Genomic DNA, 25,979 nt, shown 5'->3' with positions numbered 1-25,979 from the left:
AACTGTTAAACGATCAGAACATCGTTACAACTTGTCTTTTAAATTTACCCTTTAAAACTTAACTTGTAAAATTGCAGATTATATTCAAAATCTTTGTTTTCCAGGCTTATTCACTTCTTGCGGTATCCATAAAATTTTCTACGTTATCGCAGGTTTTATTCCACATCTCATTTTTTGGCTTTGTTAGTCTCTTGTTTACCTCTTTCTTTAAACTGTTGTACTGTTGCCGATCGTAAGGGTCCTTTGTTGCTAGCCATTTATTATACATATCCTTCTTCCCCACAAGATCTTATATTTCTTTGTTCCATTATTCATGTCTAATCTTTTATACTATCCACTTCTCCAATAGCTTCCTTTGCAGCTTCGTCAAGAGCTTTCATGATTTCATTACAGGTATTAATTTTTGGGGAGTAACAAACATTGTGTAATTTCAAGTTCCTTATCTCTCTTCGTTTAGACCTGACTAGCATAGTTCATGGTGATTTTGATCCTCAATTTTGATGTCCAATCGGTAGCTAGGTGAGTCGGTTGCTGAGACATCTTGCGCCTTCCAATCTATCTGGATTTCTGTAAGGTTTTCCATCTCTTAATGTAAAACCCTCTCTCCGACGCCTTATAGGCGTCGGAAACTCGCCTTTCCTTTTCGCCAGTTGCATAGCGTTCATCATTTGTACTCAATGTATCCAGTGGTTACGGTGCACTAAGCCTTCGGGGATGTACGAGTAGGATTTGTTAGAAGAGCTGGATTCCATTTCTAGAACTAATCCAATATCCATCAGATATTGAGCATCTAGAAATACGTGGGCTTAGAGAAATCTAAGAAAATCTGAATTTACTTAAAAAATATTATCTTTCATAGTATTGTTTACAGATCATTTGGTCTCTACTCAGACGCAAGGTTTAGATAGAGACCTAAAAATTTTCTAGAGAATTATCTTATTCTTCTTTATTCTAGGCGAATTGTCTGTTTCAACTTAATCAACCTGCATCGATTGTCGTTCCACCTTTTTCGGAGTCTGCCTATATTTTCCCGTCCCGTTGGCGATTTTTCTCGAGCGATTCTCTCATTCTTCTTTCTGCTGTTCTACTAATAGGTTCATTTCACTCATTTTCTCTGTTTAGTACCCAACCGTTAGTATCTTTTACCCCACATGTATTCCTTATATTTTCACTAGAAGAGTCTTTTCAGCTAGGGCACGAAGTACCCTTATTTCTTTTGTTTTAAGCAATCTTTTGATTGTTATTGTTTCTGCTCTAGTCTCTGCGGTGTATTATAGGCCTTATACCAGATTTGTATATTCTCGATTTACTTAATGTAAATGTTTTTATTATCATCATCATCATCATCATCATCCAGCCCCGTTTTCACATTCATTGTTGGATATAGGCCTCCTCCAAACGTCTCCAATTCTCTCTATCTCTAGCTGCTGCAATCCAGTTTGTTTCTATTCTCCTTAGGTCGTCGGTCCATCGGGTGGGTGGTCTGCCTCGACTTCGCTTGTCGGCTCTTGGTCTCCACTCCAATAATCTCTTCGTCCATCTTCCGTCTTCCATTCTAGCAACATGTCCAGCCCACCTCCACTTTTGTTTATTGATTCGCAGTATAATATCGTCAACGCCAGTTCGTCGGCGTATCTCCTCATTTCTCACGCGATCTTTCAAGGTCAGACCCAGCATTGATCTCTCCATTCGCCTTTGTGTTACCCTCAGTTTTTCGGCAGTAGCTTTCGTTAAAGTTAGGGTCTCTGCTCCGTAGGTCAAGACTGGTAGGATGCATTGGTTAAATGCCTTCCTTTTCAGGTGTATTGGAGTATTTGTTTTAAAAATGTCTCTCATTGAGTCGTTTTTATTATGCCATATTTTATTGTTTAGACATCCAACCATTTTTGTTGCTCTCATTGTGAATGTTTTTATTATGCCATATTTTATTGTTTAGACATCCAACCATTTTTGTTGCTCTCATTGTCTGTTCGTTTACTTCTTGTATTAAAACTTCATCTCTTGCTGGATGTTGGATATATTTACCTCGGGTTTACATCTTACAGGTATTTTTGATGTCATACATTTTGTTTTTTTTTTAAATTGTAGAGTAATAACTTCGTTATTTAAATAAATTTAAAATAAGTATAATAGTTTTGTTAAATACTAAAATTCAAAAAGTTCTCCCAAATACTACAGAATCTACATTTTCTCTAAAAATTATAGTATAGAAGATGTGGAGACGTGTGGAAAACGTAGATATGCTTAATTTCATAAAATTTATATTTATGATACAAATATCTGGAAAACTTCACAACATTTGCTCTGCCATACTTTAATATTGTTGGTGATATATTTAAAATAAAAAATTTTAATACTGTTTTTTAGAGACCGTAATTCTGACAAAGGAGGGAATATTATGTTGGGATTTGTTGACCCAAAACATATTCATAAAACTATATATCCGAATAAAACAATTATTCAGGATACTATAGTTTATTTAAACGCTGATACTGCAGAATATTGGCAGTTTAATGTGGACAAGTAAGTATTTTATATTCTAAGTTTTAAAATTTAGTATTAGAAGCTGAAAGCTCCATTTAAAGTGAGTATATATTGTAATGTTTTTTTATTATTCTAATTTATTGTTTTTATTTATTATTAAAGGTTCTATTTATAACACTTACAAATTTATTAAAGTCTTTATTACTAATTAATTTTACACCAATAATTATATAATTTATCTACATTTATTATAATACGTGCGTTACATTTTAAAACTCGACGCGATGTTCAAAAACTAACTGTTCTGTTTACAACAAAATTCTTCTTTAAATATAAAATACAGTTATTCTCGAATTACCGCGATTTCCCATCGAAGAGCCCAGAAAGTCGCTCAGACTGGTTTTATTCGGCCTGCTTCTGGAAATTTCAAGTCGCGGGTGACTCTTCAGAATTTAGGTAGACAGGTCTTTTAACTGAGCGCCGAAATAACTAGAATAAAAAAGATATTAGTAATAAATATGTTTACAGTTTTGAGTCATATGAGGCGTCATTATCTATCGTAACAATATACTATAATTTCAAATTCGTCTCTATCTTCTGCTTTTCTTAAGAGCGTCTGTATGTTTTTCAGCCAGGATATTTGTCGTCTACCAGGACCCCTTTTTTCTTCGATTTAACCGTCATAATCAGCTGCAACAACTCGTACTTATTATTTCTAAGTATGTGTGCCAAATATGCTGTCTTTCGCCTTTTAATGGTGGTCAAAAGTTCTCTGTCTCTTCCCATTCTGTGCAAACACCATTTCGTTCGTAATATGATCAAGAAAGTGAGTATAAGGAGTGATATAACTTTTACATTTATAAAAAATGTACAATATAACATGTTTACTTTTCAGTCCATCGTAATTTTTTGTTTGCTTAAGTATTTTCAAAACTAAACTGGAATATTTTTGTAGGCGATTCGTATTCTGTTTTAAGGCTATAAGTTCGTATAATCATATGGGATAAGTTTTTTCAATTTTGATTTTGAAGAGTAGAGACTTTAAAAGTTTAAAATTGAAAAAGCAGAAAGACTTTTGAGCCATCCGCTAATACGTATTTCGCCCAGAGCAATATATGCAGAAGCTCTGGATTAAAAACAAATCTCTCTCGTCTTAAAAGTACAATTATAATAATAATTATATAGGACGTTACAGCGCCATCTAATAACAAAATTAGTTGAAAGAAATCCGAAAGATTTCTTACTTGGCGAAACGAAAATCAAATATTCGTCTACTGCGCTTTTGACACTATATCATTGATTATAAACCACCGTTTATAATCAATGACTATATATAAAGCAGACAGATTGATGAATTTATCGACAAGGGGAATCTATAATTTGCATTCCACGACCTACCGTCCACCACGACAAATATCTTTTGTGAATTAGTTGCTAATACTCAGAAAATTAGTAAATAAACAAATCAGAAAGACATTTGATTTCAACACAGAACCTCTACCATCCGCTTATACGTATTTCTTCGGATAAGTATAAATGCATTCTATATCAAAAACGTTTCAATATTTTTTTTAACTTCGTGACCAATATGTTCTTTCTTCTTCAAGTGCCATCTTCGTTCCGAAGGTTGGCGATCATCAGGGCTATACGTATTTTCGAAACTGCTGACCAAAACAATTCGTTGCTGCTACAGCTATACCATTCCCGTAGATTCTTTAGCCAGGAGTTTCGTCTTCTTCCTATGGACCTTTTTCCTGCTATTTTCCCTTGCATAATTATTCGAAGCAGTTCATATCTTTTGCCTCTTGTAATGTGTCCCAAGTATTGCAGTTTTCGTTTTTTGATCGTAAATATGACTTCCTTTTCTTTATTCATTCTTCTCAAGACCTCGACATTTGTGACTCTCTCGGTCCATGATATTCTCAGGATTCTGCGATACATCCACAGTTCAAATGCCTCTTATTTTTTGGTATCAATCTCTTTCAACATCCATGACTCCATTCCGTAGAACAGCACAGAAAGTACGTAACATCTCATCAGACGAAGTTTCATTTCAAGGCTCAAATCTCTTCCGCAGAACACTCTCTTCATTTTAGTGAATATGGATCTGGCTTTTTCTATTCTTATTTTGATTTCTGCTGAGCTATCGTTGTCTTCATTTATAAAAGTGCCTAAATATTTGTATTTGCTAACTCGATCGATAATTTCATTGTGTAAATATAAATTTTGGACATTTTGTGTTGATTTCGATATTACCATAAATTTAGTTTTCTTTATGTTCAAAGATAGTCCATATTCTTCGCTGCAGTCTGCTATCTTATTCACCAATGTCTGTAGCTCTTCAAGTGTTTCTGCGATCAGAACGGTGTCGTCGGCAAATCTCAGATTGTTTAATCTAACACCATTTATTTTAATACCTACGGATTGCTCAGAGAGTGTTCTATTCATTATGTCTTCGAAATAGAGATTAAACAGGGTTGGTGACAGTATACACCCTTGTCTCACACCTCGCTTTATTTCAATTTCTTTAGTGGTATTATTCTCTACTCTCACTACTGCTTTCTGATTGTAGTAGATATTTGCTATTAGTCGGATGTCTCGTTTATCTACATTCTTTTCTGTCAGGAGTCTGATTAGGTGATCATGCCGCACTTTATCAAAGGCCTTGTTGTAATCTATGAAACACATGAATACATCTTGATTTCATCACATAACGTTCAGTGCAAACAACTCCTCTCTTGTTCCAAGTCCATTTCGGAATCCAAACTGGGTATTATTGATGTCCATTTCCAGTTTTCTGTGTACTCTAGAGTGTATAATTTTCAGGAATATTTTCAGTACATGGCTCATCAGACTGATTGTACGGTAATCACTACATTGTTTGGCATTTATCTTTTTTGGTATAATAACAAAGGTGGATAAAAGCCATTCTTGTGGTATTTTGTTAATTTGCAATATGTTCTTTAAGAAAGTAATATTTTGGCAATAATGAAGTAGAACAATTTAACCAGTGACTCAATATTTTTTACGCTATTGGAGCAGAAATTGTTTTAAGTTAAAGGCGATAGGGTTGAAAATATTCTAATGTCTTTCACGTAAGAAGTGGTCACAATTTGTTAAAATAATAACTGATTAAAAAAATCAACATTTTAGCCCAGTACAATTTTTATATAGACTTTTTGACTGATTCTGAATAAAAAACAAAAAAAGGTAGGATTCGGCCAGTTTGCATGCCCTTTAAAGGCAGTAAAAAGAGAATAAATAAGGAAAAGAGATAGAAAACTGATAAATTGATATGAATAAGCGTAATAGACTAAGAAAATAGCTCTAAAGAATGTTTGGGCGCCAGGAAGGTATCAACATATACTTTCCAAGGTATCCTGTATAAAATACTTGTCAAAGTTGTATTAAGTACTTTTTGAAAATTGAAAAAAATAGGTACTAATAAAACATGTTTTATATACAATCCACTTTACTCCCTAACATGTTAATGTTCTAATTATTTATTTACAAATACGACTTAAATTTAATTCTAACAGTTTGATATTTCTATTCCTAACAATAATATATTTATAATACCTCTCACCTATATCTATACACTGTGTGTCAGCCAAATGGAATAAATTAGCTAATAAATAAATGAAGGATTATTTGAAAAAACGGTCGAACTTATAGTTGCGCTTTTTTTTCATAAAAACTTTTTATACAGGGAGTATCAGATAACGGTGGCCAATACCAACTTGCTTATTTTAAATAGAACACCCTGTATATTAATTAATTTTTAGATTCCTTAGATCATTTTAGACATTTTTTGAATACAATGTCCTATACCCATCTTTGACTGTTTCGGAAATATTAAGTAAACTGCAAAAATTCACATTTAGAAAAGAAAATTATCTATTTGCCGGATGTCGCCACAACGTATTCAAAAACTTCTATATAATACAAATCTAAACAATAATGTCAATGGCAACACCCTAACTGTGAATAGAAATTTCTTCTAACGTTACTCAACATCTCAGATGTGATCGATCTAATCGCAAGCGTTATTCGTCTTCGTAAGTCAGCTAAGTCAGTGCGTTTAGTTTTGTATACAATATTTTTCACGTATACTCATAAGAAAAAGTCTAATGGCGTCAAATCGGGGGACCGTGGTGGCTATTCCATTGCTCCTCGCCTCCCTATCCACCGATTTGGAAATATTTGGTTGAGGTACTGCCGGATATGGATTTGGTAGTGGGGTGGTGCTCCACCTTATTGAAACCATATCATCTTCGCTGGAACTTGTGGGTTTACTGGATCAGGAATAATTGTCGCCATTCAAATTGCCATCTATGAAAAAGGGACCTATGATTTGATCTTCAATAATTCCTGCCCGCACGTTAACCTTCTCAGGGTATTGAGTATTGCCATCTCTCGTCCAGTGAGGATTTTCCTTGGACCAATGGCGGCAGTTTTGTCGATTAGCATGACCGTGAAGAGTAAAGGTGCATTCATCAGAAAACAAAACTTATTCTAATTGGACCACATTGCTGTCTAACATTGCCATCATTTGTTCACAAAATACGTTCTCTTGTCAAAATCATCTTCCATGAGCTGCTGAGTGTGTATAATTTTATAGGGATGCATTTTGTTTTATTGTTATATTCGAATAAGATGAGTAGCTAATATCGAGTACTGGGGCTGCTTTTCGAAGAGATGTATGTGGGTGTTCCTCAAACTCAGGCATAACAGCCAATTTGGTATACCTTACTTATTGCATTGGCATCTTCTTTTTTTAACCTTCCTAATATGGCCTAGCTCGTGGAATTGCTTCTCTATTTTACTAATTCTCCTTTGAGATATGGGCGTAAAATCAGGAAATGCTTCGTGAAATAAACGAGCTACTTCCATTTGCGTCCGTGTCTTATCTCCATAGCCAATCATCTTCATAACTGTAATTTAGTGCATTTCTGTTAAATGAACCATTTTTCTGGCTTGCGTTAATGAAATTCAAACGGCTATAGCACTGACAACTACTTCTGTCATAGAACAATAAAACTTTGGCGTTTCAAACCAAAGTAAACATTTTTTTGTTTTTTTTTGACATATCAAAAAAAGGAATGCTTAAATAGTTTTTTCTTACTTTATCATTACCAAGACCTAAATGGACAAGAAGTATTAAGACAGTCGTAGCGACTTTCGACAAATTAATAATTTTCTTTTCTAAATGTGAATTTTTGCATTTTACTTAATATTTACGAAACAGTCAAAGATAAGTATAGGACATTATATTCAAAAAATGTCTAAAATGATCCGAGGAATCTAAAAATTAATTAATATACAGGATGTTCTATTTAAAATAAGCAAGTTGCTATTGGCTAACGTTATCTGATACACCCCGTATAAAAAGTTTTTATGGAAAAAAATGCGCAACTATATATTAATCGACGTGTTCGACCGTTTTTTAGAATACTCCCTTATTTATTTATTAGCTAATTTATTCCATTTGGCTGACACACAGTGTATGTACAGTTAAACCTAGTTTAATAATAAAGAAATCCCTAAGTATATCAAAACTTTCTTCAATAATATATACCCTGACTTTAAATTTAACGAAAACAAAGAAATAAAAACTAATAACAACAATAATTGATCTAACTGCTTACTTGAATATAAAATTTATAACTTCAACGTCGATCAAGTAGTAATGACAAATGAAATGAAAATATATCCTGATTCAGTATATTCCAGGCGTATCAACTCTGTTTAGATAAAATATATAACTTTCAGTGGTTAAAAGTGCACACAATTAACTTACACATGAGAGTTAGTGGGTATTACACCATCCTCTAATATCTAAATTAATGACTTGTTACACCAGCGATGCGGTGGAAGTTTCCCTGTCGTCTTGCAGAGGTATCCTTTGGGATCTCGAGCAAATATACCATGAGGAAGAAAAAACAAGGAACTACAATTTAATTTGATCCAAAAAAAACCAGCCTTAACTTAAATGTGTTCCCCTAATCCGGGTGACCTCTGAGAGTGCTTTTCCAAATGTTAAGTTATGTACTGGATGGCTAAAAGAATATATAGTTTTCCGTTTCGTTATGTGGGGAAAAAGATACGAGAAAAGAGACAATAAAAACAAGGTTTTTACACTTATGGAGATATAAAAATATAAAAATTATAAACAGTTGACATAGAAAGCCTGATCTATTAAGAGTTTATCAAAAATGATCTAGACCTAGGGGAATTTAGTCTTATTAAATATATTCAACATAAGGAACCAATTATATTAATAAAGTACCTACTTGGAGAAAAAAAAATATTTTTCAATGACAAATTTAATGGCAAATGGAGACGTATTAATATCTTAAGTGTACGAATATCTTAAGATATGCGGTTCGGTGTCCGCAAGGTTCTTCAGTTTAGGTCCATTCCGTGTGGTGCCTCTGGATGTAGAGGGAGCAATTCAACTGGTGTCGTTCATCTAAAGTTTGCCTGATCATATTGAGAGGCGCATCTAGGGTCTTCCGGTGGTACAAAACCAGCTGCCCAGTACAGTAGAGGTAGAGGGGTCGATTTCGTGCAGCCGGTAGTTATTCTACATGTTTTGTTTAATAAAGTGATGACTTTTTGGGTATGCTTAGATCTACTTCACACGGGACAGGCAAATGCGGATTTGTACCCCATTTTCTTCATACAAATTTCTAAAGAAGGTTGTTTCTTGTAGCACCCTTTTTTCTTGTAGTCTAAGTGGTATTTATATATTAGTGAGCCGTTTAATACGACTCCAAGATATTTGGGTCTGTCAGTATCTTCCAAGTGTTGTACGTTCAGTTTTACATACGCCAAATAGGTGTTGAGATGAAACCCACACACTTGGGTTTTACAAGGGTTTGGTTTTAGTAAGTTTTGTTCGTAATAGGTCGACCTTATGTCTAAAACCTCTTTTATTGTCGACTCTATCTGTGAAAAGGTTTTCCCTTTTACAGCGATACCAAGATCATCAGTGTAAATGAAGCTCTTAGCTTGGGGGTGCATTGGCTGGTCGTTCTTGTATATATTAAGTAGGGACGAGGTCAGAACGCTTTCTTGAGATAGGCTACTTTTTCTGAGTTAGTCTTCTGCTTTTCTTTCCATTTAGCATAGCGTAGAAGCATCTACTTTGTAGCAATGACCTAATAATCTCTACTAGATCGCAGTCAAACACAGTGTTATAGATCTTAGTTAACAGTGTTCTAAGTTTATTGTATTGTATGCATTTACAGCTTAAGAATCCGCCCATATCCATCTTAGAACCGACAGCAGGTTTACATACATTATGCATTTTATTATCTTTCAAATCAATATTATTTTCCTTAATTTTGAACATTAACATAATGTTATTAAATAAAACTAAATAATATCTAATTAATAAAATAAAATATTATTTTTAGAATGATTTACACGAAAGATCCAAAGCACGTTTATATGTTTTGTAAAAATGGTTGTAAAGCTATTGCAGATACAAGTACAAATGAAATAAATGGTCCAAAAGTCGACGTTGATGCAATTCATGAGGTTATTAATGCTAAACTACAAAATGGCAGATATGTTGTAAGTAGAATTAGAAAATTAAACATGTGATAAATTCCTTTTACATAGATTTTTATTTATTTTTAAAAGAAAGTACACTTAAGATAAATTGTTCTTTGCCTTTAGTTTTTCTTAATAGTAAACGTATATTCATCTCTATTATGTCTTTAGTCTACACCTTTCGTCGCAGTATAAGACCAACAAGCTGAAATCGACAAATATGGTATGCAGTTAGTATTTCGTAATTTTATAGTCTTCAAGTTGCCAAAATGTTTTTAAAGATAACATCGCATTTTGTGACACTAACCTGCTTAACATTTGAGCTTATGTTTGAGCTAAAAGTGAAAGGATAGCAAGGAAACTACAAAAAGTACATAAAGAAGACATAATAAATGAATTGCTAGAAGTGATGCAGAATATGAGAAGAAAGACCAATATAAAAGAGGATGTTGGAAACTTTGCCGCAATCTCCACTAATTGTTTGGGGAAAGCATATTAAATTCCTTAGAGAATATTTTACACAACATCCATTACGAAATAGAAGATTTTGTTTTACAAAATTGGTCTTTTATAACGGGTTTTGAATATCGCGCGAAATATGTTCACTGCATTTTAGATAGAGCGTGTCACACACACTTTGGCTATCGACTTACGAGGAACTGCGACTAATTCTTGCCAGACCCACTCTTGAGGGACTAGTCGGCACCCAGACGTCAGATAAGCTGTTTTTTATAACAGCACGTTTAACTGTTTACACTTACATATCGCACTCCTGCGAGAAAAGTGACACAAAACAAAAATACTGAAGTTGAGATAAATCAACTTAAAGATTGCTATAAAACTTATACTGGAATTTTAAAAGGTTTTTCCTAAAAACAATTATATTGGTTGATTATGTTCTATATGTATAGAATAATTGTATGCACATGATACAAATGACTACTTTTTGTTTAATTTGGGTCATTATCAGGTAGATATAGGTAGGCTCTTTGAGTTATGTCACTTTTCTTGCTTTTATTTGTTTATTTTTTTTTGTTATGGTCCTTCACTGTTAGTTATATTATAACACCAAACCATTTTATATTTTAACTGTCTGTAACATAATACGACTATTAGACCTATATCTGAAAAAAATACAACTTAATGTGACTTTCATGATTGTCCAAGAGCATAATACACAGTGAGTCAGTAGAAGGTCTTACATGTTTAATAAAGCGTTCCATAAACTGAAAAAATAAATTTTCGTTGGACCATCCAGAAGGATTTGCACCTCCAATGGTACCAGGTAGAGCAGTGGTTATCATGAAGTCTTTATAGTTGACTCGTGGAAATATTAGCAAGGGGGGTATAAAACCTCCACCAGCATGAATGGCACATATCATTGTGACAGTAGAACCTCGCTCAGCACTTTTCATTGAACCGATTTGTTTAACGTTTTTAGGTTCTAAGATTATTGGTGGAACATGTACAGTGGAGAGTCCGGTTTCATCAATGTTCCATATAGCAGAAGGTAAAATCTCAGAACACTTTGACAATGCAGCCTTATAGTTTGTAAATACTGTAGCTACGTTGTTTTTATTAAAAGCAGTCGAACGGACTAAACTTGTGGCTTCTGGCTTTCGTAAAATATGTTGTGGATGTCTTTTGCGAAAAATGAGTAGCCAGTAATCTCCGGCCATCTTATGCTCATCCCATGTTTTCGGATACTTTTTATTATTATGCTTTGCAAACTGATAGGCCACAATCTGAACGTTTTTTAGAGTCAATCCATAATGTAAATCTGCAGCCTCTTTAATATAATCGCACAACGTTAGCTCTTCTTCGTCTGTTCAATCTTCGTAAATTATCGTGTAAGGTACTAAGTTTCTTTCTTGTATCAGTACAATGTTGAAAATAACGCCTCAGAGTAGTTCTACTGATAATAAAATGTTTAGCTGTCGCAAAGATATTTTCTTTTCTCGTAACAATTGAACAGCCTGTCGAAACTGTTCTTTATCAGTGGAGTTCCTTTTATGCCTTGTTTACTGCGTGACATATTTTCTAGAGCCTGCAATTATTAAGAAAATGGAAAATAAATATAAACGTTCGTCAACTAATTGTCAAACATGTTTTACAAATATAAAATTACCAAGTTGCACTTAGGACATGCCCCATTTTTTTATAGGTAGTACAGTAACTAGTATATTGTGTCCAAAGTACATCCACCTTACTAAATTTTGTAAAAGTGGTAACATTCTTAAAAGTGTTGCTTACCCTAATCTTCAATCAATTGCAAGGTAATTAAATGATTTGGTCTTCGGAATACTAATTTTTTCATAAAACCAAAGTTATAGATTTAAAGCATGACTTAAAGATTATCAAAAAAACTTACTCTTTAACGGAAAAATTTAAGAATTCCTTGAAATCTTAACAGGTTTAGTTTGATGTACTATCACTATGCACACTTTATAAAACTTTGAAACCAAAGATTTTAACAACATTGCCAATTGACTATCAAACGAACAGAAATACTGAACAGTGTGTTGTGACAACACTGTCCAAGGTACAACATGCTCCCCTAATATTGGTTGTTCTGAAATTAGTTTTTTTTGGAATTTCTTCGTTATCTATCGTATTTAATGGGAATTAACCACAATTTTAATAGAAGCCACGTTTGTTTACAGTAAACTTCTTTAAATTAAAATTGTGGTCCATTTCCATTAAATGTAGTATATACAAGACAAGTAAACTTGTCTTTTTAACTGGTAATCATTGTGCACGATCCACATTTCTTTGTGGTTCCCCTGTGTTTATAAAATATCTTATTATCCTAATTTATAAACATTTCGTATATATTAATGTATTGCAAACATTGAAAATTAATTTAAGTTCAAAATACGAAAAAACTCCTAAATGTTAGTCTTTACTCCTTACTCTCAGGAATAAAAGTTTTTTGTCTCTTAAATTGTTTTATTTACAGGTAAATTGTGATGCCATTAATCAAATGCCTAAGTTGGATATATATTTGGGTGGACAACCATTTAGACTTGGAGGAAAGCAATATATAATGAAGGTAAGGAGAATTTTGTGAACGTAAATTTGAAGAAAGTGCGAAATATTTATATGGAAAAATACTCACTTGATAAATAATGATTATTCCAACAAAAAAAAAATGAGAAACTGGAATAGTAAGTAAACACCAAATGAAGCCTTGAATTTTAGTAGCGATATTTTCGTGACAAGCATTTCACGTAATTTTCCCATGAAGGGTAACTCATAGATACTTACCTCTTCTGGGAATGATAGTATTGTTCCATTCATGGTAGAAGGTTGAACTATTAATCTCCTCCTGTTTGTGAATTAATCAAATTTTGGTAGCTTGAAAGTCCTTCTTTAGAGTACCAGCTAGTGAGTTTAAGGCACTTTGCTCGTAACCACTAATTCTTCAAGTCAAATTTATTGATCACATGCAACATTATACAAAGTACATGCTTGAGACAAGTCAAAGTTACAGACATACATCTTAAAAGTATATAAATTATTAAACACGATAAAACATACTTAAAAGATATTTTTAGAATATGGCTCTAGCTCACAAATGTATTGATGTACACACCTCCGAAAGTTTGGCTGATGTAAATGCATTCGTATATCTATTGGTAATTTGTTTGTTGAAGAAACTTATGGCTGCATAATGTGTGCTACCTTCCAACAAAACAGAACGATGTTGTGGAAGCATAAAGTGATTGTTTTTCTGATTTGTGATTTGTAAATCTTGTTGAATAAACATGGTTAAACTGAAATTTATTGAATTCATAAATTTTACTATGTAAATACATTATACACGAAAATATATACAGACCAGGAATTGTAAGAATATTGTTTTGTCTAAAGATGCCTCTACAAGAATCTCTAAATTTCATTTTAAACATTATCCTAATAGCTCTTTTCTGAATTACGAATATCTGCTCTAATTCAGAGGTACAACCCGAGACTTCAATGCCATATTTGGCTATTGCGTAAAAATGGGCAAAGTATACTGTTTTTAACATTGATGTATGAAAGAGACGTGAAAGAATTCTCAATGCATAACATGCGCTACTTAATCAGGATTTCAAATTAGAAATGTGGTTTGACCATTTACAATTACTGTCTAGAAGTACCCCCAGCAACTTCGTGCAGTCTGTTTTATCTAATGCTGCTTCTATAGTGGCTTGATGGTTTAATAAATTATTTGACATGAAAATCATATACTTTGATTTCTCTTCATTCAAAACTAATTTGTTGGATAAGAAATAACTGTTGATGGTGGATAGTATCTGTGTAGTTTTATTTTGCAAATTTTGATCAGACGTTTCTGTGACTAGAATGTTGGTATCATCCGCATAACTGATGATGTTAATCCCAGTCAGTGAATTAGTTACCAAAGCTATATCATTAATAAATACTATAAAAAGTAGAGGACCCAATACACTACCCTGAGAGATACCATAATGGATATCCAATGTGTTTGATTCGTGTACAAGTTCATTAGATGTTATCTTTACTTTTTGTCTTCTATTCTCTAGGTAGGAAGTAAACCATTTTAGAACTACCCCACGAATACCAGTCCCCTCAAGTTTTATTAGCAACAAATTATGATCCAAAGTGTCAAAAGCCTTGGACAAATCGAGAAATAAACCACATGCCTTCTCTCATCTGTCCAAAGCATCCAACACTAAGCTGACGAAGTTTGCAAGCTCAATTTGCCATAGCTCAAAGAACGAAATCCTTCCCTTTGACCTTGGTGAAAAAAAAAAAACGTCAACCACTATTGACCATTACTTCTTCTTCAGGACGTTTTAATGCTCTTATAGTGACGGACTGCTCTCCTAGGTAGGGTATCTTATTCCTAGTACTGATCGTGGATTGAGTCTATGTGATAATGAAATGTAGTATAACTTTTTTTAGTGCGAGAGCGCTAATATACTCAATGAGGTAATATTAATATTTTTTTTTTGATAATATTGCCTTTTTATCGTCTGTAACGAGAAAAGGCAAATTGTTCTTTGTGGAACGATATACCTGACAAGTATTCACTTTTAATGTATGCGTCTAGTATCTTTTTCATACTCTTTGCGCAAAAAATCAGGTTAGTCGGTATTTAAACGTTTCGGCTGTTGCCTTATTACTTTTATTTTTTCGGGACTTTTATTCTCTATATCTATATCTAGCCTCTCTAATATTTTATTTTATTTTTAGAACAAACTTTTCAGTGTTTTATTGTTATATTTCATTTTCGTTATGAGTTGGTTCCGTCGCTTGCTGCTGGCTGTTATTTCTCATCAGCGCTTCGTCCTCATAGAATTCTGTTCTGGGTATTTTTCATTAGAAGGTCAGATGTCAGAAGAGAAAATGGAGGAGATATGTCTTCCGACAGTTGACGTAAAATGACAGGCAAACTTTTATTACAGTGTTGCCATACATAAAGGTTAAATTATTAAATTGAACATAAATTCCCCCCTTTGAAGAGAATCTTCAAAGTTAAACCAATTTATAAAACTAATACAATAATGTGAATGTCAGTATAGTGTCTCATTTTTCAATGGCAGTGAACACAAATGTCTAACAGAATGGATCACTACACGAGTGGCGGTTTTCACTTCTTCTACTCTGGAGATGCCGTCCTTTCCAGGAATTAATTGAAGAATTCGCCCCATAGGCCATACACATGGCGGCTGCTGATCATTTTTAATTCAAACTAATGTTCCAACTTTGACTGATGTGGGTGGATCCTTCCACATATATTGTACATAGTTGAGAAATATACTCCTGTTTAAATCTCGTCCAAAACTGCTGGTACATATGCTGAAGCTCTTGTGGTTTAATTAATCGATTCAATGGAATTTCTGATAGGTCAGGATCCGGATGTGTAGATATAGGTCGACCAATAAGAAAATGGGAAGGAGTAATAGGTTCAATATCATTGGGATCTTTAGATAAGGCATAAAGTGGGCGTCAGTTTAGGATACCCTCAATTTGAACAATTGGAGAATTGAAATCTTCATAAATAAATTGTTTATTTAACATAATGCGATTTAGGTGGTACTTTGTACTTTTTACTGCAGCCTCCCAGACATCCAAAATTAGGTGTATAAGGAGGTATAAAATGCCACCTAATGTTTTTATGAGAAGAATAGTTGTTTATTTGAGTTTGATTAGCATACAAAAATTGGTAGGTCAATTTTTGACCTAATTCATTTAACTCATTTCTAGCCCCTATGAAAGTACTTCCATTATCAGAATAAATAGCGGATGGTACTTCTCTACGTAAAATAAATCTCCTAAGACAAGACAGAAAACTATCTGTTGTTAAATAATATACTAGCTCTAAATGAGTAGCTTTTGTGCAAAAGCAAACAAAAACACAGAAATAACATTTTAACAGTTTACATCCTCTACCATTTTTGACCTTCAGTGAGAATGGTCCGGCATAATCAATACCAGTATACTGAAAGAGTGCAGATGGCGTTACTCTATTGTCAGGTAAACTTGACATTGGATAAGAAGCAAATGATGGGTTAAATTTGAAACATGTCATGCAACTGTTACAAATTTTTCTAGCTAAATTTCGTCATCCAACAGGCCAATAAAATTGTCTAATAGCTGAAAGTAATAAGTTAGGCCCTGGATGCAGTAATACTGAGTTTTTATCTTCAAAGATAAGTTTTGTTAATGGATGTTTTGAGGACAATAAAACAGGATGTGTTTTTTATTAGATTCTAAGGATGTAAATCGTAATCTTCCACCAACTCTTATTAAATTGTCGTTATCTAGAAATGGAGCAAAACTGCCAAACTTGTGCTTAGAAGGTAAATAGGTGTGTAATTTTATCAAAGAAAATTCTTATGGAATGAATCTAATTGTGCCAATTTTAATAGTAGTATATGAGCACAATTTAATTCTAAAACTGTTAAACATCCAAATACTCGCTGCTGTAGAGCTTTGCGGATATTTGAAATAAATCGAAGAAGATAGCTAGTTACTCGATGTAATTTATTAAAAGTTGAAAATTGTAGAAATAAAACAGATGGCTCTTTAATTTCAATTGTGAATATAGCAGAATAAATCTGGAATTACTAGATTAGGGTTTTTCCTTTGTCTTAACATAACATCAGCCATTTGGTTCAGTAATTTTCCGAATTTTGGAAACTCTATTAGCAACAAAGGTTTGCAATTGATTTATCTCTTTTTTAAGCCAACAAAGTACAATTTGAGAATCAGACCAGAAATATATTGGAATTGATGGAAAAGAAGCTTTAAGGAATTGTGAGCCCTAATAATGATGCTAGTAGTTCTAAACGTGGGATAGTGATTGATTTTAAGGGAGCTACCTTTGCTTTGGAGCACAGTAAATGTGTTTGATATATACCTTTAGCATCCACACTTCTTATGTAAATGCAACTTTCATAAGCTTGTAGTGATGCCTCACAAAAACAATGCAGATCCAATAGTTTATGGGTTCTTCCGACTGCTAATCTTGAAATTTTTAATTGATTTAAAGTAGGCAATTGGTTGTAGAATTGAAACCATTTGATAAATATAGTTTCTGGAACTGGTTCATCCCAAGGCAATTTAAGTGACCATAATTGCTCTATAATTATTTTTGAAATGATTATCACTGGACTTAAAATTCCTAAAGGAACATAGATTTGAGATATGGTAGATAAAATTTGCCTTTTTGTAATATAATTATATATATATATATATATATATATATATATATATATATATATATATATATATATATATATATATATATATATAGTAAACTCTTAAATATTGGGGAAATCTGCAAGAAATACTCTAATGTGTATCAATTGTTTCGCCGAACGTTTTCGCCAAAGAGAATTAATTTGGCTTCTTCAGGGCTGAAAGAGAATAAATTATAATTAGCTACCATATATTATCTATTAAAACATTATTGATCTTACCGTAACTTAGAATTGTAGAGTTAGAATATTAAAAAACTTTGCTAGTAACATAGTGGTGTTTTTTTGTTACTATGTGCAAAAAAAGTTTTTTTATAAGAATTGAAATGTATGGTAGCTTCGAACTTGACACGTAAAGGCTTACCCAAGGTTAATCGAAAAACCCAATGCAACTACATTTAAAAGGAGGTAATTCTTTGAAATGTCGGCAATAACTAAATTTTTGATTTTTAGATAGTTAAAAGTGAGGTTCTGTTTAAGCCAGAACGCAAGCGCTGACAACTTCATTATCGTTGGTATGAATCTTTATGTCGTTAAGGTTCATTGGTAAAAAACGAATGAATTTAAATCCCAGTAAAGGGAAATATTATTTTGATTTTCTTTATTTAATTATATTATATTGTTCATGTATTATTGAATCTTATTGAGACGCATCTAAGAAAAGCAAGGGAATGTTATATATTTTTTGTTAATGAAAATTAATTATAAAGGTATGTTAGTTGTTAATGGATATATCAGTCAAGTTAGTAATCTGTGATATAGTATTGTTCTTGGTATCTGATTTAAGTAACAGGTGGTATATATCGCTTAGATTCTTGATGTCACTCTTAACATTAATGGAGAAATCGTTAATGTTAATCGTTAATTAATGTTAAGAGTGACATCAAGAATCTAAGCGATATATACCACCTGTTACTTAAATCAGATACCAAGAACAATACTATATCACAGATTACTAACTTGACTGATATATCCATTAACAACTAACATACCTTTATAATTAATTTTCATTAACAAAAAATATATAACATTCCCTTGCTTTTCTTAGATACGTCTCAATAAGATTCAATAATACATGAACAATATAATATAATTAAATAAAGAAAATCAAAATAATATTTCCCTTTACTGGGATTTAAATTCATTCGTTTTTTACCAATGAACCTTAACGACATAAAGATTCATACCAACGATAATGAAGTTGTCAGCGCTTGCGTTCTGGCTTAAACAGAACCTCACTTTTAACTATCTAAAAATCAAAAATTTAGTTATTGCCGACATTTCAAAGAATTACCTCCTTTTAAATGTAGTTGCATTGGGTTTTTCGATTAACCTTGGGTAAGCCTTTACGTGTCAAGTTCGAAGCTACCATACATTTCAATTCTTATAAAAAAACTTTTTTTGCACATAGTAACAAAAAAACACCACTATGTTACTAGCAAAGTTTTTTAATATTCTAACTCTACAATTCTAAGTTACGGTAAGATCAATAATGTTTTAATAGATAATATATGGTAGCTAATTATAATTTATTCTCTTTCAGCCCTGAAGAAGCCAAATTAATTCTCTTTGGCGAAAACGTTCGGCGAAACAATTGATACACATTAGAGTATTTCTTGCAGATTTCCCCAATATTTAAGAGTTTACTATTTAACTAATCTGCAAAGATTAAATTTCTTTTCTTTTCTCTCTCTCTCTCTCTCTCTCTCTCTCTCTATATATATATATATATATATATATATATATATATATATATATATATATATATATATATATATATATATATATATAAATATAATGTCGGTTTACAACGTTCATCGACGTCTTCCGATTTCCAATCTCCATCTCATTCTATCGTTCCATAGATCGTCCTCCAGTTCTCTTTCTCTGATTTCTTTATCAACTCCTTCTCTACAACTTCTTCTAGGCCTTCCTGGTCTTCGCCTACCTCTTGGTTGCCATTCAAGAATTTGTCTTGGTATTCTATTCTCCGGCATTCTCCTTACGTGTCCGTACCATCTGAGTTGTGTCGTTTTGATGTCATCAGCAATATTATGTGTAACCCCCATGATTTGTCGGACTCTCTCGTTTGTTATTCTGTCGCGTCTGGAGATTCCCGCCGAGCGGCGCCAGAAGTCCATTTCTGTTGCTCTAAGCATTTTCTCTGTTCTGTCTTTTAGGGGCCACACTTCGCATCCATATGTTGTGATACTTTTTATTATGGTGTTGTATATTCTTCTTTTATTTTCTTTAGAGATGTTTTTATCCCACAGTACGCTGTTCAGTAAGGCTATGCCTTTCCTTCCCTGAGTATTTCGTTCCTTAATGGCTGCATCCAATTTTCCGTCCTGAGTGATCTTTACTCCTAGGTATTTGTAGTCATCACATAGTTTGATCTCTTGATTTTCCTCTACGAGAAGGTTATGTTGATCTCCTCCGATACTCATGTACTCAGTTTTTTCCATGTTCACTTCCAAACCCCACTCTGTAAACTCTTCTAATAGTAAACAAAAAGAGAAATCAAACGATTTCTACTTAGCGAAACCGAATTCAAATCTTAACCACTGTGTTTCCTAAAATTTGCGAAACAAACAGCTGGATGAATTACTCGGCAAGGGAATCTAAAATTGCATTCCACAAGCCGTTCATCCTAGTCAAAATTCGTAGTGAATTCAGTTTCTCGTACTTCCAACGAAGTAAATAACAAAACAGAATGACGGTATTAGATTTTTGTTTTGATACAGTGCAGCAACAACCGTTGATACGTATTTCGACCTCCTTAAGTCTCTTCAGAACGGTATAGTCACTGCTCTGAACCAAAACAAAAATCTTTCCCGTCCTAGACAATAGTTATTAAAATAACTATATACGGACGTAACTACGCCATCTAAAAACAAAAAGAGAAATCAAACGATTTCTACTTAGCGAAACCGAATTCAAATCTTAACCACTGTGTTTCCTAAAATTTGCGAAACAAACAGCTGGATGAATTACTCGGCAAGGGAATCTAAAATTGCATTCCACAAGCCGTTCATCCTAGTCAAAATTCGTAGTGAATTCAGTTTCTCGTACTTCCAACGAAGTAAATAACAAAACAGAATGACGGTATTAGATTTTTGTTTTGATACAGTGCAGCAACAACCGTTGATACGTATTTCGACCTCCTTAAGTCTCTTCAGAACGGTATAGTCACTGCTCTGAACCAAAACAAAAATCTTTCCCGTCCTAGACAATAGTTATTAAAATAACTATATACGGACGTAACTACGCCATCTAAAAACAAAAAGAGAAATCAAACGATTTCTACTTAGCGAAACCGAATTCAAATCTTAACCACTGTGTTTCCTAAAATTTGCGAAACAAACAGCTGGATGAATTACTCGGCAAGGGAATCTAAAATTGCATTCCACAAGCCGTTCATCCTAGTCAAAATTCGTAGTGAATTCTAGGATGAACGGCTTGTGGAATGCAATTTTAGATTCCCTTGCCGAGTAATTCATCCAGCTGTTTGTTTCGCAAATTTTAGGAAACACAGTGGTTAAGATTTGAATTCGGTTTCGCTAAGTAGAAATCGTTTGATTTCTCTTTTTGTTTTTAGATGGCGTAGTTACGTCCGTATATAGTTATTTTAATAACTATTGTCTAGGACGGGAAAGATTTTTGTTTTGGTTCAGAGCAGTGACTATACCGTTCTGAAGAGACTTAAGGAGGTCGAAATACGTATCAACGGTTGTTGCTGCACTGTATCAAAACAAAAATCTAATACCGTCATTCTGTTTTGTTATTTACTTCGTTGGAAGTACGAGAAACTGAATTCACTACGAATTTTGACTAGGATGAACGGCTTGTGGAATGCAATTTTAGATTCCCTTGCCGAGTAATTCATCCAGCTGTTTGTTTCGCAAATTTTAGGAAACACAGTGGTTAAGATTTGAATTCGGTTTCGCTAAGTAGAAATCGTTTGATTTCTCTTTTTGTTTTTAGATGGCGTAGTTACGTCCGTATATATTTATTTTAATAACTATTGTCTAGGACGGGAAAGATTTTTGTTTTGGTTCAGAGCAGTGACTATACCGTTCTGAAGAGACTTAAGGAGGTCGAAATACGTATCAACGGTTGTTGCTGCACTGTATCAAAACAAAAATCTAATACCGTCATTCTGTCTTCTAATAGTTTTCGCATCATGTAACTAAGGTCTTCAGAGTCCTGTGCGATGATGACCTGGTCATCCGCAAAGCACAGAGTGTATATAATTTTTATGCTTATTGAAATATATTTTACATCTTAAAATATCTTGCTTGCTAGACCATTGAATACCTAGCGTTTTAAAACTTTCTGATTCTCCTATACTTAGAATTTCATTGGGAATGTCAGATGTGGATGGAAACCCATTTTCTTAATACAAAATGAGCAGATTTTAAAATGAATGAAATGTCCCAGCATATATCCTGGAGTTCAATAATATCATCACCCCGTTAAAAGATCATCCACATAAAAATCAGAATGAATAGAATTTAGAAGCAATAGGAAATGATTCTTGATGTTCAACGGCTAATTGGTTTATACACCTTATTGCTAAATATGTAACAGTATTTAATTGAAGTATGAATATCTCCTCATCACTTATAACATTACTTGCGTTTTAATCTTTGAAGTAGACATGTTTTTCTTATTATTTTTTTTTAATAAGTCTTCTTAAATTGTTAACATTTATAGTATATATTATATTTCTGATGCGCTCAAAAACCAATCAACATTGTTTAAATAATAAAACGCATCTTTTTATTATCCTTTTTGGTTATCGTAAATGTTTATATTAAAAATCAATCAGTCTTTATTTAAATTAAAGGATACCACTTTACCATTTACTTGAAATTATTACAAAACTGATAAAAAACAAAGCTAATAAAAAATCGATATTTTTTTCTAGGAATCTAACAAAACCAGCACCACTTGCGTTTCGGCTTTTGTTCCTGATGATACAATGGGACCAAATACATGGATATTTGGAGGAGCGTTTTTGGCCCAATATTACAGTATTTACAATATAGAGGATAAAACCATTGGTTTTGTCAGAGCAGCATAAATTATAATTTTAATTTCAAGATAATAATTACTTAACATTTTTAAACTAAAAGTACTTATAACTAAAGTTTATAGTTAATTAATAATAGTAGTGATATAATAAAGATGTAAATTACAACTGTGTTCAATCTTAACCAATAATCTTTAACTATAAGAGACATTTTTGTAGGGTGAATAAATTTAAAAACATTGATTTTATGTCGTTGCTCGCTTCTACAAAGCTGTGTGCACAAGTTAATTATCGCCACTAATTAGTTGGAAACGATTACGTTGGTTCGGATTTATTTAAGAGCAGCATAAAAATAAGATCTTTAAGTTTTTATTCATTAATTTCGGCCACTTTTTGTTCCTTCTCTACTTGTTTTTCTATTACTACTTAAATCTCTATATTATTTATTTTATTTTCTCTTAACTTGACTTAGTTTGCTTAACTGACACTGGATTATAAGGTATCGCACTCTTTGGTGAACACTATCTGAAGTGGCTTCACCTGCATCCAAGATTTTTCTACTCTTCTACTCTTTTTGGCCATAGAGGATATAAGATATATATATATATATATATATATATATATATATATATATATATATATATATATATATATATATATATATATATAAGGTAGCAGGATATAAGATATCCTTATCAATTGTACCAAAAAGTTTTCTTTATGCCCAACCCGTTCCCAATTTTCTTCCTAAGTTACCAGAGAATCGATCCTCTTTTGACGTTGCGTCTCATAATTCTTCATTTTAATCATATTGTCAATTAAAATTTTTCTTAAATATCTCTTAACAAGCGACTGCAGACTATGATTTATTTTTTGATGGACATATTTCTATGTTTCTAGATCGTATAAAGGCTACAAAAAAGTACCATTTATCTTCCTTAATTTATTTTGCACATCTTCGTCTGTTTAAGTTCGCTATGACTATAGTCTCACGGTAATGAAGTTGTGTCAACTTTGCAACAAATGCCTGTTATCTTTTTTACAGTAATGTTTAAATCAAGCAAATTTTCATTCCATATAAGTTTTTCAAGTTTAATCTCTATGTCCCAGCTGTTGCGACAAAAGCTGGGAAGCCATAAAGTCATAATCCGCGACATTTATTCTCAGAAAATGTCGTGTCTTCTTCACCTAAACTTTTCTTTCTCAAGTCTGCCACACAGTCCTTCCATCTTCTTATCGGTTTTTCTCTACTTTTACTTCCATTAACTTCTAACAGCTCTATCCTTCTTTACCTCAGCTCTTTCCCTAATCGTCGTTTTTGATCCTGCCCCTTCTAGTCTTAACCAACATTCCCGTAACATTTTCATTTCACCTACCCCCATCTTCTTTTCATGGATCTTCTTTACGCTTCCCCAATTTTTCTATCACAAAGTACCCTGCTCATTCGCTTCCAGTTAAACAAACCAACCCGTGTGTATCCTGTGAGCAACTGTGTTGTGCGCCTTCTCAAGATCGATAAATATCAAATGTAGCTCTCTTTCTTTTTGCTGTCTTTCTCTATCAGCTGTCTCAACGCAAACAAGGCATCCGTTGTCCTTCTTCCTGGCATAAACCCAAACTGTTCTTCTCGTATCGATGTCTCTTTCCTTAACCTTTGCTTTACACTTCTCTCCCAAATTTTCATTGTATGCGAGATTAACTTTCTCCCTCTATTGTTCTTGCTGAATGTCCTCTTTATTTTTATACAATGATACCATCACACCCTCTCTTAATGCATTGGGCATCCTTTCTTCCTCATATATCTACTCATCATTTGCCCTAAAATATAAACCCATTTCTCTCTTGGGAGTCTTTCAAATCTCCACAGGTATTCCATCAGGTCCTACTGCTTTACCGTTATTCGTCCTATTTAACGCCTCGACAACTTCAACTCTCGCTATCTCTGGTATTATATTATTATTTGGAATTCCGCATCCTCTGTCTCTTCTCTGGTTTTACTGGTGTTCTTCATTTAGCATTTTACTAAAGTACTCATACTATCTTTGATTTATTTTTAAGTCGGTTCCTAACACTAATCGATCCGCATTCTTCATCTGCCGCACGTGGGTCAAGTCCTTTGATGACTTGTCCCGTGCTTTAGCAATGCTGAATAATCTTCTCATCCTCTCGGGTGTCTAGCCTCTTTCTTCTCTCTACCCTTCTGTTGCATCTCATCGTTCCACCACCCAAGTTTCTTTGTCCTTAGGTGGCCCTTTACAGTTTTTGGTAAATTTGTTTACTTTCTAATTTTTTGTTTTTAGTTCAACTAATATTTTACACAAATTTATATATTACTGCTTATCGATAATAAATATTTGTTATAATTAATTTACGATTTATATGTAAAGTATTGTTTAAAGTTACAATTTATATATAATAAAGATATATTAAATTAGACGTGTAGACTTATTAAATTCTGAAATATTGAATCGAAATAAAAATCGGACTTTAAATGTGAATAGTTCGTGTATACAACAGATTCGAATTTAGAGTTAAGAGGGAGAGGAAGTTATGTCAAGGGGAAGAAAATGAAATCGGAATCTTTCACGTCCCGTTTTTCTAGAAAACTGTAAAATTATACATCTTTATACATTATATTAAAAGTAAAATTAAACTAGATGTTAAAAGTGATAGCAACCTACACACCTTAGAACAACCGAGATATTAACCCTTCATTAGGCGCGCGACATGCCCGAACGTCGTTACTTGGGGTAGGTCCAATAGACTTATGAACTATTTAATTGATAGCTGATTTTTAAAAATATTTTCGTTTTTATTTAAATATTATAACATAAATAAATATATTTTATAAGGACGTAAATAACTAAACAGATTATAAATGCGTAATATACTTCATAATTATAATATTAAGAAAAACAGAAAAAAACAACTCTTTATGGAATTAATAAAAATATATTTAATAAGTGAAAAAAATAACATAGATATGTGTATTATATTTATTTACAGATTTAATCTATACCCTAATAGTACACGAACGTCCAGTAGACATTCATAGTACGGACTTTAAGGACGTCCCTCGAACGTCCGTTTTGGTCCCAAGGACGTCCTTTTGACGTCCCATATTAGTCCGAATCTCGCAGTGCCAAATGTCCAATGGACGTCCATATAAC

The 25,979-nt window shown here is 33.0% G+C and overlaps 1 protein-coding gene across 1 annotated transcript in view; it reads left to right on the top strand.

The window, feature by feature from the left end:
- The window catches only part of LOC140443680 (lysosomal aspartic protease-like), an 83,773-nt gene extending 58,528 nt beyond the window's left edge, over window positions 1-25,245 (top strand). Inside the window, exons 6-9 of the mRNA XM_072535054.1 lie at window positions 2,368-2,523; window positions 9,906-10,065; window positions 13,004-13,096; window positions 22,705-25,245. Of these exons, the coding sequence (XP_072391155.1) occupies window positions 2,368-2,523; window positions 9,906-10,065; window positions 13,004-13,096; window positions 22,705-22,860 (565 nt within the window). The 3' untranslated portion in view covers window positions 22,861-25,245. The remainder of the gene's footprint in view (window positions 1-2,367; window positions 2,524-9,905; window positions 10,066-13,003; window positions 13,097-22,704) is intronic.
- The last annotated feature ends 734 nt before the right edge of the window (window positions 25,246-25,979 follow it).

This window comes from Diabrotica undecimpunctata, chromosome 6, assembly GCF_040954645.1.
Source record: "Diabrotica undecimpunctata isolate CICGRU chromosome 6, icDiaUnde3, whole genome shotgun sequence".
NCBI lineage: Eukaryota > Metazoa > Arthropoda > Insecta > Coleoptera > Chrysomelidae > Diabrotica > Diabrotica undecimpunctata.
Note: the sequence above shows the minus strand (reverse complement) of the source record. Positions and strands in the feature narration are given on the sequence as shown.